The sequence below is a fragment of the Sparus aurata genome, chromosome 21, assembly GCF_900880675.1.
Source record: "Sparus aurata chromosome 21, fSpaAur1.1, whole genome shotgun sequence".
NCBI classification, from domain to species: Eukaryota; Metazoa; Chordata; class Actinopteri; order Spariformes; family Sparidae; genus Sparus; species Sparus aurata.
This window is the reverse complement of record NC_044207.1, coordinates 14813606-14832375: the sequence shown is the minus strand read 5'-3', so window position 1 is coordinate 14832375 and position 18770 is coordinate 14813606. Positions and strand designations below refer to the sequence as shown.

Below are 18770 nucleotides of genomic sequence, written 5' to 3'. Positions count from 1 at the left end.
ACGTCACCACTGACTTTTGGAAATTGTGACCGGACAAAGCCAAATCATAACCTGATTGAAAATAATAATTGTAAACAAATTATTGCAGTTTCAAAGGTGCAACATGTAAGAATTGGCATCTTGTCCAATATATACTCATGACAAATAGGGATAAGCAAATCACCACAGTAACCGCTAACTGCTGCCAACTAATCTAGCTACATGCTGTTAGCTAGTTAGAAGGAGGACCGAAAAAGAGATCTCCATGTATAGGTATCACAATGTCAAAACTAAAACTCTTACACGTTGCTCTTTTAACTGGCTCCTATTTTAATAATTGATGCAACGATGCCAACGACTGCTGGTTCCAGCTGCTTCATCAGTTATAATAAATGTAATATATCCGAGTTAGAGAATGACGAGAGAACAGGGTGAGAGAACCACTGATTGTTTTTCACCATTCTTTCATGTTTCAAGAACTAAACAATCAATCGACTACTTAAGAATATAATCTGCAAGCTAATTAGTAATCAAAATAATTGTCAGTTACACCAGCATACTGGATGCCTGGCTAATTATGATTCCCAGGACATCAGACACGAACACTCTCTTAGCGTCTGTCAGGATGAGATAACATGACAATCAGAGCCAAAGAAAGAAAGAAAAGACGAGCATTTAGGAACTTAATCTTATCTTCCTGAGCGGCAGAGAAAAATATGATACACTGGACTGGATGAAGGAAATGTCGAATTTGAGACATATTTTGGGTAATTTCTTACACTGACAATCAACGGTCTGCCTTTTTATTGAGGGAGAGAAAATCCTCTTGGTTCTTAGCAGCAGACATTTTTGACTGTGAAAGCATTCAAATGATTTGCCAGCTCAGGTTTTGGCTTCTCATTAATCCTCTTAGATTGAGAAAGTTCTACGAGAGCTCGTGAGAACAAAAGCGTTATGAAACCGTGAAACAGCCAGGTGACTCGAAGGGCACCAAACTGCACCGCTATGTGGCACAAGCAGGTGTTCGTGCTGGAGAGTCAAAGCCTCTGTGGTGGGTGCTGCAGAAGTGAGGGGTGGAAGAGTGTCTGACATTCAACATGATCGTGTGGGTTAAGGTTGGTGGTCGGTGGTGGTGTCAGAGTCAATAGCAAAACACAAAAACAGCAACACCTGCAGTCGAGATCGATGAGAAGCCAAAACACGAATCCGGACAGACGAAACAATCACGATCACAAAACCACCCATGAAACCTCGGACACAACAGTGTGACTAGACATTTTCATTTTCTCTTTCCCACAACCCCAACAACGAACACAAAGTTCCAGGGTACAGGTGGCCATAAAAGCAGACAGGGGGATTAAATTTCACAAAAAAAAATAAAATAAAAATTGACTGCACTTTATTTAATGCCCTCACTTAACTGCCAGCCTCTATTTGTGTTTGTCAACCTCTCAAATACACAGAGGCAATCAGACTCCTGGTGCTGGCGCCCGGAGCACTGCAGGGCTTCCACTGGGGATAATAACAGTGGCACTGAAACCTTTTATTAGCTGGCTTGGTCAAGAGCCCTCAGGAAGGGGCCTACACCATGACCAGACCTGGCTCCCACTGAGCACATCACTGGCTTCATAGCACAACCTGACAATTCAATGAGAGAGAGAATCAAAGCCTGGACACTTGTCAAGGATCTCTGATGTTGTCCGCAGTTTTGCAACAGGATGAAAATAAATCCTAACATGTCAAAGCAATAAATCAAGCTAAAACGTCGGTCTGGAGGGAACGGGCGTGGTGCGCAGTGCACAGTTGGACAACACTAATGCAATTACAGGGATTTTCTGCTTGCTCAGAGGCTCGGTTCAAGGGCGGAGCGCAGGAAGCTCGAGGCAAGCTGCACAAACCCAGCCGTTACTCAGGGTAACAGCCAAGCCTGATCTTGCCACCTCACTGTCTGGAAAAGCTGTTGAGAAAATACACACAGGATTACGGCAGCGTGGCTCTGAGTTCAAAGGCAGTCTGACGCGTCCAGCCGGGATCAGCTGAGCTGTTTCAGATTGTTGAATTTTGTGGGACAGCAATTCATTTGTGAACTACCAAGACACCTAAAAAAGTTGGAAGGGGTCATTACATCACTGAATCTTGCTTTGGTGCTGTATTGAAGTCTATGGGAGATGCAAGGAGAAACACACTAAAACCCAACATATCTACAGCGTCTGACTTCTGATAAAGAAATGCCTCCAGAAGATGAAAGAACACACTTTAGAGAGGTTAACCACAGGTGATGTCGCAGTCTCATCAGTGACATTTTGGTTGGACTTGCCCCGTTTGGTCACGATATGATGAGCCCTGTCAATCATTTGTGGAAAGAAAATCAGTGATTAACTGAGTGAAGTGAAGTGTGAAGTGTGTTCTTTCATTTTCTGGAGGCATTTCTTCATCAGACATCATACATTCATTCATCTGGCCAAAAGACTGCACCACAGTTGCAGCAAGGTGGTCAGGAAGTACCACACACAGGACTTTGAGACACTAGAGACCAGAGTTCATATCCTGTCTGAGTCCCATCTTTAAACTCCAACTCAAAAATGTTGTCTTCTAAAACCTTGCTTTTTAAAAAAAATGACAAAACAATAAATTCACCTTTTACCTTGTCTAAAAACTACTCATTAAAATGTCATCTCATGACACTTTCCATATTGAGTAGATCTAGACCATACTCCATGATTAATCTATTTACAGAGGTCGAACATTTGCCCCGTGAGCAAGCACTTGGCAACAGTAGCGACAAAAAACTTCCTTTTAACAGGCAGAAACCTCGAGCAGAACCAGGACTCAAATCATGGGCAGCCAACTGCCTTGATCAGCTGGCTTGAGACTAATTAATTAAAATGTCTAAAACTACTGGACCTTTGTTATACATTTTGTTGAGTTTTGTAGTCACACTATCCCAATGGTTCCAACAATTTTCAAACCCAGAGAAATCAATGAAGTTAACAGTGCGTTCACGGTCGCCTGTTGCTAAAACCTCCAGGAGCAAGTCGGCAAATGGGACTTAACCTTCGAAAATCTAAAATGAGTGCTGTAAACATTCAGCGATTACTTTACAAATTAAATCACATTGCCAAGTTTTCATAGGGTCTCCATGATGTTGAGGACAAATTTCAGCCCAATCCAGTGAAAAATAAGCAATTGGTGCAGCCAAGAGTACACATACAAACAATCACAAAGAGGTTTACATTTAGCTCAGATGGCCAAACTTCCAAAAAAAATCATGACTTCAAGTATTTGGAGGACAGCTATAGGATTGTTTAAGATCCTGTGAATAAAATAGAAGTTTCAACATGATTTTTAAATCAAGAATCTCAGTGACATGCTGACATGGAATGACCCATATGCAGCAGCACTCCCTAAGGCCTACAAACGCACCTGAGAAATAGATTGTGGTCAAATCACCTGGGAAATTGCAGCATCTCCCAGCTCTACTGCTTCCTTCAACTAAACTGATACTCAAAGAGGGATTGCTCTTGGCCCGTCTCCTAATGCAGCTCAAAGGTCAGTGTCAGGTACAAATAAGCAGCTAAATAGGATTCAGCACTTTGCACTTGAGGTGTCTGCACAGTTACACATTCCGAGCTAAGATGTAATAGTGACAGTTTGTTTTTCCTTACGGTGGGCTATGAAATGTGGCCCGTGTGGGGTTTACATGTCCAGGGTCCTCCGCAGCTATTAATCAACTCTGTGTGTGCACTTTAGTTTAGCTAGAGGACGAGGCCCCTCCGGAGCACTAAAACAGAATTTATCTCTCATGCCAGAGGTTTGAAGCTGACTTAATGTATAAATTTCCATATAAGCATGGAGAGACAATCCGGTCAACTTTAGGCTGTAAGCTCTAAATCTCTCATCAGCAGAACATGTACAGAAGATGAGCTATTCCAGATGGAGTGGAGATAGATCAACTCCTCTTTTCTCCCATTGGATAGATGGACCCTCAATCCACCAAAGTGACCTATAAGAAGAAGTAGGTAGGTGCGGGTAAAGGGACCCTAAAAAGGCCCGCACAGGCAGAGAAAGTGGGGTGGTTACTTATAGATTTCCGAGATCAAAGTCTGAGAGGATTTCTGATAGAGCAGAGGACAAAGCATTGGGCATAACTTTGTGAATACCAGAGTGTGGCTACACTGGTTGGGACGCAGGCTTGAGATCTGTTTCAATAAAGATTGCTCTATTATTCCACCCAGCCTTACCTCCGCAGATTCTTTCATTATCAAACTACACACCGACACCTCTGATGAAGACAGCCCAGAAACAACACACTTGAACAAGACTAACAACTCATTTACACTTACTTACAGTCATCTCTCTCTCAGGCTGATACTAACTGTTCCCCCATTGGATTCTATACGGCCTCTTCCTGTGTTATTTGGACAGCACTTCAGAGCCGCGTTCAAGACTACAGAGAGCCCACTCCTTATCAAACATGGCCTCTGCTGAGCCGTCTCTTCTGGGGCTTCGGATCGCCCCTGTGCCAGTGGGCAGTTAGGCCTTGCCAAGAGTACAATGTGCAGGGGGGGACTTGCCAAATGTAATCCAGCAATGGTTCAACAGGCTCAAATGAATCCAACTGGCTGCAAGTTGTGTGACTCTGTAACTGCTTCATGTTAGGAAATCAACAGAAAACCAGGACATAAATGTTCCTTGAGGTCCATCAAATGTGTGATCAAGAGCTCTGAGAGTGCAACAAGGGAGAAAAACACATGAGGTGTCGTTTGACTTAAATATGGCAGTTGCTGAATCAGTTTTTCTTGCCCTGCTACAACGTAAACTGACTAATGGACTACAGCTATTAGTTAAATTAACTGATAAGTAAACAACAAATTAATCAAAAGCAATCTACCAATTAAACCAGATTAATCACTCGCTGCTCACTCTAATAAAAAGCAGAAAAGCCAAGAATAACGTCCATAAATTGCTTTTTTGTCTCATCAACAGTCAAAAAGTTTTTCGTTTTAATTTTAGGCATGTTTGATTGAAAATGCATTTATTAAAACCAATCAAAATTGTTGCATATTTATTTTTCTGTAAATTGAGTTATCATTATTAATGAAGGTCTAATTTTAATGAATAATAAATCACAAGTCATTTATCAAGCAAAACTGGAAAGCAGCTGCAGGATTCAGCGAGTCAATGTGAGAATGTTCTGCTTTTCTGTTTTACATTAATTTAATCACTTTTGGAGTCAGATTTAATTACATATTTGAGGACACCCTTGGGCTCTGAGACTTTCTGACTATTTTGTTATGTTTCATTGACTAAATGATTTATAAACTAATAGGAAAAATAGGGAAATAGCAAATAGGAAAAAAAATCATCAACAGCTACATGTGCATGTGACCATCATATGTAATCATTGCAAAAAGGTGACACAACCACCTCTTGTGTGGAAAATCAACTTCTAAAGCCTGCTGGACAAATGTGATGTGCAGCATAGAGGAAGAGTTCCGTACCTCAAAAAAACAATGATTTCGCTGGCGACACTAATCTAACAATGTGTCTCAGTATGGTCAACCACTAAGATGTCTCTTTGGGCAGTCACAGTCACTTCTCGGTAGACAACTAGAAGTTGGTTTGCAATGCGGAGATGAGTGACATCAGCAATGTCCTTCCTTCTGCTTTCATTTTCAACTGTAACTCTTAAAAATATATAGTTGAACATGTTGGTCCGTCTTTGATATCTTCGACAGTCATATCTCAGACTAACGGCTACTTTTGTGTGAACTCAAGCTGTCATTTCCTTTATGCTGTGGCTAAACAGGTAAATTAGGTCTCCAACATATAACATATATTGTGCATTAATATCAGTGAGATATGAAAGCTGAAACATTAATTTTAGATTCGTTAGATGTATACACTTGAAATAACATCGTGATAAAAGGCTATTAAATTGTGTGTGAGCTAGTGGTCGATGCAGTGGTGATGGCCATCACATATCGTTTCCTGATGTTCGATCATCAGGGTCATTAAGAAAATAGCTGTTGGATTGATCAACAATGAAAAGCCCAAACAGATTTTATACTGCACCAATAAAAGCTTATAAATATCAACACCCTCCTCTAGGGCACACTCCTATCTCAGCACTGACAGGTTGTTCGGTCTAGCTTGTTCACACTACATCACATCTCACACAGTCTAAAGCAACCATTGGACATTGCTTACACACATACAGAATTTAAAGTCCATCTGGTGTTTGTTATTTCCTCGCAGCAGTCAGTTGGTAAATCACCTCTTGCATCATGTTATAACCCAAAACTCCAGAGTTTGTCCAGGAAGCCATCAGGGCCGGATGATGCCATCTGACCACCGACGACCCGCTGTCTTGGCACCCTCATCCGTGACTCACAGACTGCACTGATGGCTCTCAGTCAGTCAATCTGCCTTTATTTACAAGTGCAGGTTCACAACGGACTGTGTGAGAAGGTGTTAAAAGGGCAGTCTTAATCCAAAAATGGTGTGTCGCCCTTTAATCCCTGAAGACGCCGGGGTCCAAGTGAACGTGTGCGGTGCTGCCGGGGGATCAGACAGGTTAGCTGGAAATTCTCCTGACACCACCAAGTCAAACACTGATGTTAATCCAAGAACCAGGAGAATACGTTACTGAAAGAAAATCAAACACTATTTCAAGATGTCTTAGTCCAAGATAGAGTCATACGATTATTTAGGAGAAGCTTGAGATGGTTAAAGAGATCTAATAATACACCTTTTCTCAGTAACACTGAAACTAGACCTGAAACAATTACTTGATGAGCGGACAGATTACGACACCGACTCCTTGCAAATCCAGGTGTTCTTTCAATTAAGTTGTGCTGACAAACGTGATGGCTGTCTGGTTTATGGTAGCATGTTTTGAAGTGAATCAAGCGCTTTATTTATGAACTGCACCACAGTTGCAGCAAGGTGGTCAGGAAGTACCACACACAGGACTTTGAGACACTAGAGACCAGAGTTCATATCCTGTCTGAGTCCCATCTTTAAAGCATTTGAAATATCATGATTAAATGTTGATTAATAGTCTATGCCATGTATCATGCATCATCACGTCACCAGAGACATTTACTATATTAAAGGTCCAATTTGTCAGATTGATGATTCTCATTCCCGACACAAGCAAAGCATCAGTTGGGCACGAGCCTCAGCCTAGATCATTATCTCTCTGCGGGATTTGATATTTTGGCGAGAAAACAACAACCGTAATAGAGAGCATAATCCAGTTGGCATTATGTTTCCTTCAAAAACTTATTTATTTTTGCAAATGTGTCGTACAAATATGTCATTTCTAGGATAAACTGTTTGAAAATGCACATTCAAGCAAAAATACTAAACATCTTTAAATCAAATTTTCATAAAATGTGCTGCTAGGGGATTTTATCCCCTACCTGCTTCTTAAATGTGTTGCCGCCTGCCTTTCTATTTCTTGCATTTTGACTTTTGCATTTTGGACTTTGGATTTTGTGTTGTTTCAGTTCAGACTTTGGTTTTCAGTTTTACGTAAAAAAAAAAAAAAAAAAAAAAAAAAAAACTTATTTAAAAAAGCCTACTTTTTGTTCTGTCATCTTCATGCCTGTATCTTGGGTTTGTGTCCCTTTTTGTTTGTGACACCACAATGATTCGTCAAATAATCAAACTACAGAGACGATACACTGTTTCAGTAATTTTTCTGGCAAAAAATGCCAAACATTATCTGGTTCCAGCTTCTCAAATGAGAGGATCTGCTGCTTCCCTTTGTCATAAATTAAATTAATTGAGTATCTTTAGGTTTTGGATGGTTGGTCGGACAAAACAAGCCAAATGACACCATCACTGTGGGCTTGGTCGTGGAGAAAATCATCATTTGCAGCCCTACTGTTCACTTATATGCTTTTGACCCAAAGCAAGGGATCATGTGGAGGCATTTCATCAGTTTTTGGGAGACAAATAAACAAATCTTTCACAACATCACTAAAAATCACTTCACTAAAGGTTGAGACCTTGCTCTATTGAAAGTAGGGTTGTCAATTGTTTGGAATCAAAAAAACCCAAGAGCGTAGAGTAGACAGATTATCTGGGAGCATCTTGAAATGATTAAGAAAATCTGGAAAACTACTGCTGGCATAAAATATATATATATTTGTCTAATCTCTGGGATTAAAATGGCTTTTCTCAGGATATAAAACTGCAGCATTTAAGCAAGTATCAAAAAAGGAAGAATGATCATTTTTGGTACCAAAGTGTAGCTTAACGTTCAACTGTATTGATTATAATGCACTTTCCTCTGGTGTCAGGAAGAACAAAGACAGATTAATAACTGCACTTAATTCTTTTCGACTTTAACAGTGGCTCTGTCCTCTTGTTTTAGGGTAATTAAAGTACAAAACTTCAACCTTGACATTAAAGCCTCAGAGACGTCCTTTGTGAATGCATGTACAGTAATAATAGGGGTTATGGCCCAGAGGTTCTTTGTGAGTGACATGTAATTTTACGCTGCTGACCGTGACTGCAATTACAGAGTAGAATTTAATTTGTAGGCTGCCATATCACCTCCTTCATTAAACTCTGGGTGTCTTTTCTTTGTATTTTGTCCAAATCGGGGTGAAGAGGGAAGAGCGACATTAAAAAAAAAAAAAAGACAGTTCTTGCAGCAGAGATTAAACAACCCGGGATTATAGACTACCTGAGCAACACGACCGACGACGCGTTGTGAGAACAAGTAAAGCTTTAAGTCTTCCCAGATGTTGATCAGATTTCTTGTGTGTGAAGGCTCAGCCCGCTGGCCCAGTTACTACCACTATGACTGCTGCAGTGTGGATTAATGCCGGATCTGCAGGGAGGTTATCACCCTTGGTTACCACTGTGAATAAGCTAACCCTTGGACTAGCTTCTGCGGCGGTGTGTGTGAGTGTGCATGTGTGTTATCTAGGTTACATTACCATGATAATGAAGCAACACGCTTAAATGCTACCCTGTTGGCTGAAAAGGGTCAGACAAAGACTTTCTTTAAGGTCATTCAGTCAGGACAGGGTTCAGAGAGAGTCAAACTGAAATCTGAATTCTCCTCATTTTTAATAAGAAACTATGGTTATATGGAAATCATGTTAAAACTGAGTATATTTTTCCATTTTTCAAACAGTATAAAACATTTTTAAAAAAAACATTTCATGAAGGATTACCTCCACTGTTAACTTAAGTTAAATTGTTGGATTTAGTTACTTTGCAGTTTCTTTTGGAACACTTCCATAAAAGTGCAACCAGCTGCAAACTAGAATGACTGTCTTGCAGTTGTACGTCCCACAGACCCGTTACGTTGCTGCTCCAGAGCTGCCGGTTGAATAATGACCACAACATTTTTTGCAGAATATCATGATCACACAGTGCATTTAACCTCTGAACTTTTGGATATCTTATTATACATAGTGGACAGATTTGAAGAAATTCTCTCAGTGTGTTTCAGGGATATCGCATCCACAAAAGTTGGGCACCATGAGATGAGAATGGCCTTGACCTTTGACCTTTCCCCACCAAAAACCAATCAGTTCATCCTTGGGTCCAAGTGAACATTTGTACCAATTTTTAGGAAATTCCCTAAAAGTGATCTTGAGATAACGCGTTCACAAGACGGATGGATGGATAACAACATGATAAAAAACTGTGTAGCTCATTTAAAACAAGCTGAATCAATAATGTAAGTGTTGATATAGCATTTTATTTCAATGTTGCAGGCAGCAACTGAGTCTTTGTGGCCATTTTACAAATCAGTTTGTTGACACCAGATAGGAGATATTGCTGCTGTTTCCTAATCCTGTTAAACTACTGTTATCTCTGACTTGTAATTACAACTCAGAAGCTGACTGAAACCGTGTTTCTGGCTCGATAACTTCTTAATTCTAAACAATGGTGTGAACATGGATTAACTTTCAGGCCTCTGAGTGGGCGTTATTTAATGGCTGACTCACATCTAAATGCCGGTGTTGTTAGGAGATAGGGCTGCAACTGGTGATCATGTTCACTGTTGATTCATCTGTCAAGTGTTTTCTTGATAAATCAATAAGTTGTTTGGTCTATAAAATGTCAGAAAATGAAGGAAAAGTCTAAGATGATATCCTCAAATGTCTTGTTTTTCAATAACTTTCAGTTCACATTGGAAGTTTTAATGCTGGAGTGCAATAATGAGGGTTTTTATATTTCACATAAAACTTGCAATCATGGTTTTGGGTCCCTGTTGTATGGATTTTCATTCTGCACTGATTCATATTTAGCATATTTATGAGTAAAACTTTACTTCTGCTCGAAAAGCAACTTTTAAAAGTATAATGACTTTGAGTATCATTATTAAATGAAGCAATTTATTAAACCATCAGTAATTGATCTGTCTGCTGTAGGATTAAAAAATGAATGTCCTTTAGGACTCTGTGCAGCCAGATTGCAAACTTTCCAAACATCTCATATAAACTTCATACTCGACACAAAGGCACGAAGGGGAAATCTCAGCACGGATTTGATCAAACTTTGAATATAAACCGGAGACTCAGCCTCATTCCATATCCTGCCGGTGCCCCGTGCTTTCTCTAAAACTGTGGCAGGGCACTTTTTATCAGCCTGCCTTCTGCTGTAACACAATCACATGGGACCAAGGGGACTCAGAGAAGTGCCATTCATCCCTGAAACTCTTAGGAACTGGGACACTCACTGCATTCCCCAGAGCTGTTCCAACACCTCTCGACACACACAAAATACCGCGTGTTTGTGTGTGTGTATGTGTGTGTGTGTGTATTCATTACTTAATTCTAAATCTCTTTTTCTGTGTTTGTGTTTTTTTTCTGCTTGTGTGAGCCGGCATGAACCCGTCAGAAAAGCTTGCCCTGCAGGCTCTGATCTGCCACATGTAGTTAGGAGCAACTGCGACATCACCGTTTTCTGGATGAGATGCGATGGAGGGCTCGTCCTGAACTGTTACGATGGAGGACAACAGCCGCAGCCTTTCGCAGCTCAAGCACAATTCTTCACGGGTGAACTCACTCCAATTAAGACACAATCCGACAAAGGGGGAACCCTGCGTGTCAGAGCTCTCTCTGCAGGCCTCTCTCACCAATTATAAACATGAAGTAAGTAGCACAGTGTGGGTCAAACAGCTCCCAGTGTCGTGAACCATATACTAGGACAGCCAGGTGGAGTGAGAAATGCATCCTCTCATGCACCTAAACACATCACATCACGTCAGACATGCACTGTAACAACTATGTAGGGTTGACTTTAGAGTGAGAGATTTAAAAATGGCAAATCAAACACTTCATTTGGCTTCGAAATCTGTTATTTCCTCCGATACAAACTGTCTTTGTGACTGAGATTTGATTAGAAATTACAGGCTGTCCTCGTCAGAAAAATGACCACATTGGTCAACTGGGAAAGCAGATTATTATGACCCATATCTAAAAGTATCATATCTTCAAAGTGATTGGTGGGATGAGAAGAAAATGAGAGACAACTAGCAGTTTTCAAAGACCACATTTAAAACCCAAACATTGGGAAACACCCAAAAGTAGAGCAGGGTTCAGCTGAGTAGATCAATGACTTCATCTATACACCCATCAGTCATCACGTCATCCATCTATCCATCCTTTAAGCTTAGAATGACAACAAGACCACAGGTGTTGTCTGCACATGCACTTGTAAATGTCTAATATCACAATACAAGCAACAACTTGCAACAGCTGCCAATATGTAGACTCTAGAATCACTCACTGTATATTACAACAGACTAATGTTGAGCTACTTTTCAATTAAGATGACAGGAAACAAGAACACTGGTGTCATTTTATTCAAAGTTACAGCTCATTTACTTCGGTCCACTCCCAGTTTACATTCCCCTCAATCACTCTGCAATTGATACCATGTAATTAAACGTTCCTTTCTTGTTAAAATATATCAGTGTCAAATCTAGTGTGAAATTATCTCCTGTCTCAGATACAAAACCAGCCCAAACGAGTTTGTGAAGCGACGTGTTGTTGACAGCGACTCTTGTTTCTTCCTGTGGGTGTTGGAGGATTGACAGGAACCAAAAATGGATCTAAATGAATGAAAACTGTCAACTTAAGCACAAAAATACTCAAAAATAAAAACACAACACGTGTGGCTTTTCTGAAGGGAGAGGAATGATGCTTGATACTTTCAACACCGACAGGATGAATGAAGAGGATAACAAGCTTTTTTACTGTAGTAAAAACTAGGAATGAAGGGTAAGCGAAAACAATCACATTATCAATATTTCAATTGCAAAATGAGCCACACTTTTAGTGGGAATGGTCATTTTTGCAGTTCAACTTCACTGAAAAAGTCATTTTTGTACCAAAAAATCCTGTTCCCTTGCGAAGAAATGCTAAGAATAAGATTTGCATCTCTGTAGCATTACAATTCTATCTTATAATAGTAGTTTGGGACATATTTTAAAAATTGCAGCTCATGCAGTTTGGATATTGCACTTGGCCATTTCAATTATAATTAGTTTAAACCTCAATTAAAGCCACATCACACACTACTGTTCTTTAAAGTTCCCATTTAACAGCTAATGGAGGGCTATTTGTTGCAGCATAGACCGATGATGGTCATGCCCCATCGCAGCACCTAAATACCACGTCACTGATGCTGCCTCTCCCCAGACTGGCAGCTTCTAGGGAACATGGCCGAGTTAACCAGCTAACGGCAGCTAACTACATTTAGCAGCAGCTGGTGCTTAGTTTAACAACAAAGCTATCGGTATCTGTCTACCAGGAGACTCCATGAATCACTGCAGTTCTGTAACTGTCCTTCATTGTCAGTAGTTGAGGCTGCTTACATCCCCGGTCCAGAGACTGAAAAGCTGCTGGTTATCAGAAGGTTTGTTAGCAGTTACCTTAGCAACAAGTCAAATCTATCAGCGCAGGCAGAGCGGCTCGAGGGCTGCAGAGGGAAAACTAGCAAGTATTTTCTCCATGAACATGACCCGGTTCCACCCAAAACACTGAATGAAGGTATTATGGTGGGTTTTTGTGCAAGTTTTGTTCAAGTTATGTTTTTGTTCACTAATACATGTAGTCCAGTCACGAGCAACACACTCCTAAGGTGGCATTCTTTTTTATACATCCATGGCAGCGTCATAAAATAAAGAGGACGAAAAGTTAACATAGGTCCCCGAGTGCAAGGTTAGTCATCAACTTTCCAGGCAATTACAAACTCCAAAATTCCATTTATAAATACCTTAAAAACAGCTTTTTTGCCACTGTTTGGACTGATAGGTGAGATTTATAGCAACACATTTGTGATAAAAAACACTTAAGCATTTTGACTTCAGGGAAACTTTAAAGTCTAGTGTTTGAAAAACCTCACCTTTCTTTGTAATTCTGTGCATTAGCGTGATATCCTACACTTTTATGCCTCTTACATGGTTGTCTGCGCAATCGCATTAAATTGGTTGAAACTGTCGTGAATCTCAACAGTGTGCTTCCATCAATAAGAACGCGACCGGCTAATATCTTTCCCTGTTCGTCTGCTTTTGTTGCTTTAAGAACACGTGATGGACGTTTTTCATTCATCCATTTTTTTTTTAAACCACATAATCATTTTAGTGGATTTCTTTGGGTTGGAACATTGTTGGGAACATTTGGAATAATGTACACAACTCAACAAAACATTAAGGGTGTCACAGTTTTAAGTCTTATAGGAAATAGATCGAAAGCAAAATTCAATTTCCATAATCAAATTCAAATGCAGTATTGACAATAACCCTCTTTATTGATGAGAAGAGGCTTAACTCTTAGAGCAGGGGTCGGCAACCCGCGGCTCTAGAGCCGCATGCGTCTCTTTAGCACCCCCCTAGTGGCTCCCTGGAGCCTCTTCAAAAATGTATGAAAATGGATGGAGGGATATATTTTTTGTTTTAATATGGTTTCTGTAGGAGGACAAACATTCTTAACGGTTTCCAATTCTGTAAAAATGTGCATAATAAATATTAAATTTCAACATTTCTGTCAACGAAGATTTGCGTCATAGCCTGCGACACACGTTTCAGCGCGGTGCCGTGCCAGGCAGGTGGCTGTTGTAAACAAACCGGCGGGTGTGTCAAGGGCCATGGATCCCAAAGGGAAAAAGAGAAAGATAGCTGATGAGAACAGAGGATTCAAAGAAGAATGGACCGAATCATTTGCTTTCATTGCCAATGCGGAAGGATTGGCTGCATGTTTGCTTTGTAATGAGAAGTTGTCGAACAACAAAAAGAGTAATTTGGAAAGACATTTCCAGGGAAGGCATGCTAAATTTGCAGCCGACTACCCAGTTGGGAGTGAGAGAAAACGTGCGATTGCAGTACTTTGCAGAAATTAGAGGAGCACAAAGGTAGATTTAAGAAGTGGATTGCATCTCCAAACTCCACTACTGCTGCAAGTTTTGTTGCAACCCGAGAGATAATAAAGCGTGGAAAACCGTTCACGGATGGTGATTACATGAAGGATTCATTCATCAAAATATCAGAGCGCCTATTTTTGGACTTCAAAAACAAAACCGAGATAATCCAGAAAATTAAAGACATGCCTCTCTCCGCAAAGACGGTGAAAGAAAGGGCCATTAAAATGGCAGGGGACATCACCAATCGGCAAATCAAGGACATTAATTCAGCTCCAGCGTACTCAATTGCCTGTGATGAGTCGTGTGATGTGATCGATATCGAACAGACAGCGCTGTTGTGCAGGTATGTGAACTCTGATGGGCCGCAAGAAGAAATGATCGAATTAATATCACTGAAAGGCCAAACACAGATTTCTTTACTGTATTTCTATAATTTCATCAATGCAACAAAACATAATACATTAATATTGTAATGGAAGTTAAACTTAAAGCACCAAATATCGTACACCAGAGTAGTCACGTGGTGTGTCATTCTCTTCAGGATGCGCTGCAGGGAAAATAAACATTTAATCATGAATGCTCATTATGTATTTGTAGCCTACTTAGTCATTTTGATAGTAGGCTAATATAGCTAATATACACTTACAGCCTGTGTTGCCTTCATATAAGGCTTATATAAGGCTTTTAATTTTTTGCGGCTCCAGACAGATTTGTTTTTTGTTTTTTTGGTCCATTATGGCTCCTTGAACATTTTGGGTTGCCGACCCCTGTCTTAGAGGAAAAACTGGCCTGAACTTAACTGATAACATTGCCAAAGATCCTCGCTTACTTTACTTCAGCGGATGGTTTACTCTGGACAAGTTTGGGACACCAATGTGGTAAGTTTTCTCACCCTAACCTGCAAATAGCACAAACACAAAGTCAAGCTATATTTTGGAAGGAGAATTTAAAAATGTTATCGACAGTTGACAGGGCATGAAAGTTTAACGATAGCATTGCTGTCAGGGCTGAATGTCTTTAAATCTAAATCAAAATTAAATCAAAAACTAAATCAAATTGAATCCAAATGTGGATATGGAGAATCGTGACACCCCTACAAAATACAGAACAGATGAAGATTTCTTACATATTATAACCCTTATCACAAAAATGTTAATCACTGCATGTTCCCAGTTTAGTATGAGTAAAGATTATCTGCTTCCCTGCACTTTACATCATTGTTAGCTTTATATCTTTGGGTTTAGACTGTTGTTCAGACAAAGAAAAGTGTATGAATCTGTCACCTTGAACTTAAGGAAACTGTGATGGATATTTTTCACTGCTTTCTGACATTATGTAGAGATTAATTTAGGAACTAATCACTTAAACAACAACTTCAAATGGAGTGTTTAAGGCTAAACCTCAACCTCTCGGGGTTGTTGTGTCAACATTTGTAAAACTAGTGATATTAACTAAAATAAACTAAAATGAAAAGAGTGAAACAATGAGGCAGAAAGTGAGAGTCACTGAGGAACTTTGTGTTAACATCCTCCTCATCCCTTGAGATATCTTCCTCAGCTCCTCAGACACCTGAACGCCTCATGAAGGATGTTGTGAACACACCTGCCTGGCCTGCATCGTGCCTGATTTAAGTCCCTTATTTAAACAATGTCAATCATTGCATGTTCAAGGTTCAGTAAAGAGGAAGATTATCTGCTTCTCTCCACTTTATATCATTGTTAGCTTTATATCTTTGGGTTTGGACTGTTGTTCAGACAATGAAAACTGTATGGAGATGTCACCTTGAACTGTAGGAAATATTTTTCACTGTTTTCTGACATTTTGTAGATAGTAATACCTCAAAAGGAGTGTTTTTAGGCTAAACCTAAACCTCTCAGAGTAGTTGTGTCGACATTTATAAACTACGGACATTAACTGGAAATAAACTGAAATGTAAATGTTGAAACAAAGAGGCAGGAAGTGAGAGTCACTGAGGAACTTTGTGTTAACATCCTCCTCATCTGTTGAGGCATCCTCATCAGCTCCTCAGACACCTGAATGCCTCATGAAGGATGTTGTGAACACACCTGCCTGGCCTGCACCGTGCCTGATTTAAGTCCCTTATTTAAACAATGTCAATCATTGCATGTTCAAGGTTCAGTAAAGGGAAAGATTATCTGCTTCTCTCCACTTTATATCATTGTTAACTTTATATCTTTGGGTTTGGACTGTTGTTCAGACATAGAAAACTGTATGGAGATGTCACCTTGAACTGTAGGAAATATTTTTCACTGTTTTCTGACATTGTTTAGAGAGAAATACCTCAAAGGGAGTGTTTTAGGCTAAACCTAAACCTCTCAGAGTAGTTGTGTCAACATTTATAAACTACGGACATTAACTGAAATAAACTGAAATGTAAATGTTGAAACAAAGAGGCAGAAAGTGAGAGTCACTGAGGAACTTTGTGTTAACATCCTCCTCATCTGTTGAGGCATCCTCATCAGCTCCTCAGACACCTGAACGCCTCATGAAGGATGTTGTGATCACAGCTGGCTGGCCTGCATGTGCCTGATTTGTTTTTTTCTCTACCACAAGCAACACACACATGGACTCAAAAACACACCGAAACACACACACACACACAAAGGGCCTGGTTTCCTTCATGTGCAGGATCAAAAATCCCAAATTCAGAGCCCCCCCCCAAAAAAAAACCCCGGCAAGCAGACAGAAACCAGAGGAGGCTTGACTACCTCCACGGAGCATCAGCAGCAGCAGCACAGCTCTCATTTCACCTCACATCTGCTCACAACGCACACGGACGTAAAGCCAGGCACACCAGCTGTCTTTGTACACGCTCTCCCCTCCGTCTGACTGTCATGTATGAGAGAGAAGCCCCCACTTACCTTCCACATCCAGGCCATTCTTATTTCTACGCAGACAATGGTGGACTGCTTGTTTTTCGTCAGCCCCAAAAACGCCGCTCACCGCGTCCGCTTCCGAAGGCTTTAATTCATGAGTGCATCAGAGGAGGAGACACAGATGCGGTGCGGTTATGTGCGGGGGTCGGCTCCATAAATATTGGAGAGTACCGTTATTCGTCTCCTCTCTCTGGGGTTTTTTTCTTTTTTTTTTTTCCCCCATGGAGCTGCTGGGACCTGGACCGACGCTGCGCTGCTACTGGCCGCCGCAGACACAGAGCCCCGCCCCCGCCTGCGTCACGTGACAGCCGCTGATTTCCTGACTTGTGCTCTCAGTGCAGGCCAGGCTGAGGAGAGCAGAGGCTGGAGGATGTGCAGTGACCCATGGGAGAGTCACAGGGCTCAGAACAAGTGAGAAACAATATGAGGATCTGAGATGGTTACTCAGATATTTCAAATGTTAAAGAAGCGGGAGAATTAACTCAGTTACAAATTCAAGGGGCACTATGTAGTCCTGGAGAAGAAATTCAAACAAAGGATTTTGACATCTACAATATGAATGAGGTAATGATACAAATTCAGAAATATTTATTTTTTCCATAACCAAATAAGCAAGCTGTTCTCAGAGGAAAATAAGGTCCCCAGAACACTGAAGAAAAATGGCAGGGTCCGCCACATATAAACAAAGTAAAACGGTATGAAGTTGTGTGTTGTCTTATAAGGTTAGTCTGTTTATTCAGTTTGTTTAAGCATTAAAAGATCAGTCAATGAAGATCTTTCTCTTCCGATTAAGATTTATCCTGAACACACTCAATAAAATCTATTTTAAGATACATTTTATCACTGAAACACAACTAAACAAGCATTATAACTAATACTCAGAAAAAATATGGGGGTTTTTTTGTTTTTGTTTTTTTATTTCGCCACAGAAATTAGACCTCCCCTGGAAATTTACTTTGACTTCTCAGGTTGAGAAACAATGTAATAGATGAATATATCGTGGGACGAACCTATACAAGGTATTTTGTTAGTAATTACTAGTGCATTGCCTGTAGGAAGCATGTAATCCGATAGAAAAGTAGGAAGTTCAGTAGCTTTGTCATGGATGGCCAAATGAGTAGAAAAAGTTAGTTTTTTTACTGTGAAAACCCCAAATATGTTTAATGGACCAATTGCATTAGTTATAATGCAAATATAAATTGTTGTTTGCTAAATTGGTGCATAAGTTTTTGAAATTTACAAAGCTATGTGTAACTATTTACATTTAAATGCAGGCAATGCCTTAGGCTCCTCAGCTCATTCCTGCCTGTTCCACATTCAGCTGTCTCCTCCTTGGTTTGCCTCACAACACGACTCCACTACTCACTAAACACACCACACCAAACGCTACATAACACACTAACTATACACTCCAAACATGCTATATGTCACAAATCTCTCAACTCTCAAAACTCGCTATCTCTGTCGCTGTCTCCAACACATCACTGCTGCTGT

General features: G+C 40.3%; 1 protein-coding gene across 1 annotated transcript in view; it reads right to left on the bottom strand.

Annotated features, from left to right (window-relative positions):
• Window positions 1-17567, bottom strand: part of st6galnac3 (ST6 (alpha-N-acetyl-neuraminyl-2,3-beta-galactosyl-1,3)-N-acetylgalactosaminide alpha-2,6-sialyltransferase 3) — a 90349-nt gene extending 72782 nt beyond the window's left edge. The window contains exon 1 of the mRNA XM_030402566.1: window positions 17262-17567. Within this exon, the coding sequence (XP_030258426.1) occupies window positions 17262-17279 (18 nt within the window). The 5' untranslated portion in view covers window positions 17280-17567. The remainder of the gene's footprint in view (window positions 1-17261) is intronic.
• Window positions 17568-18770: the final 1203 nt, after the last annotated feature.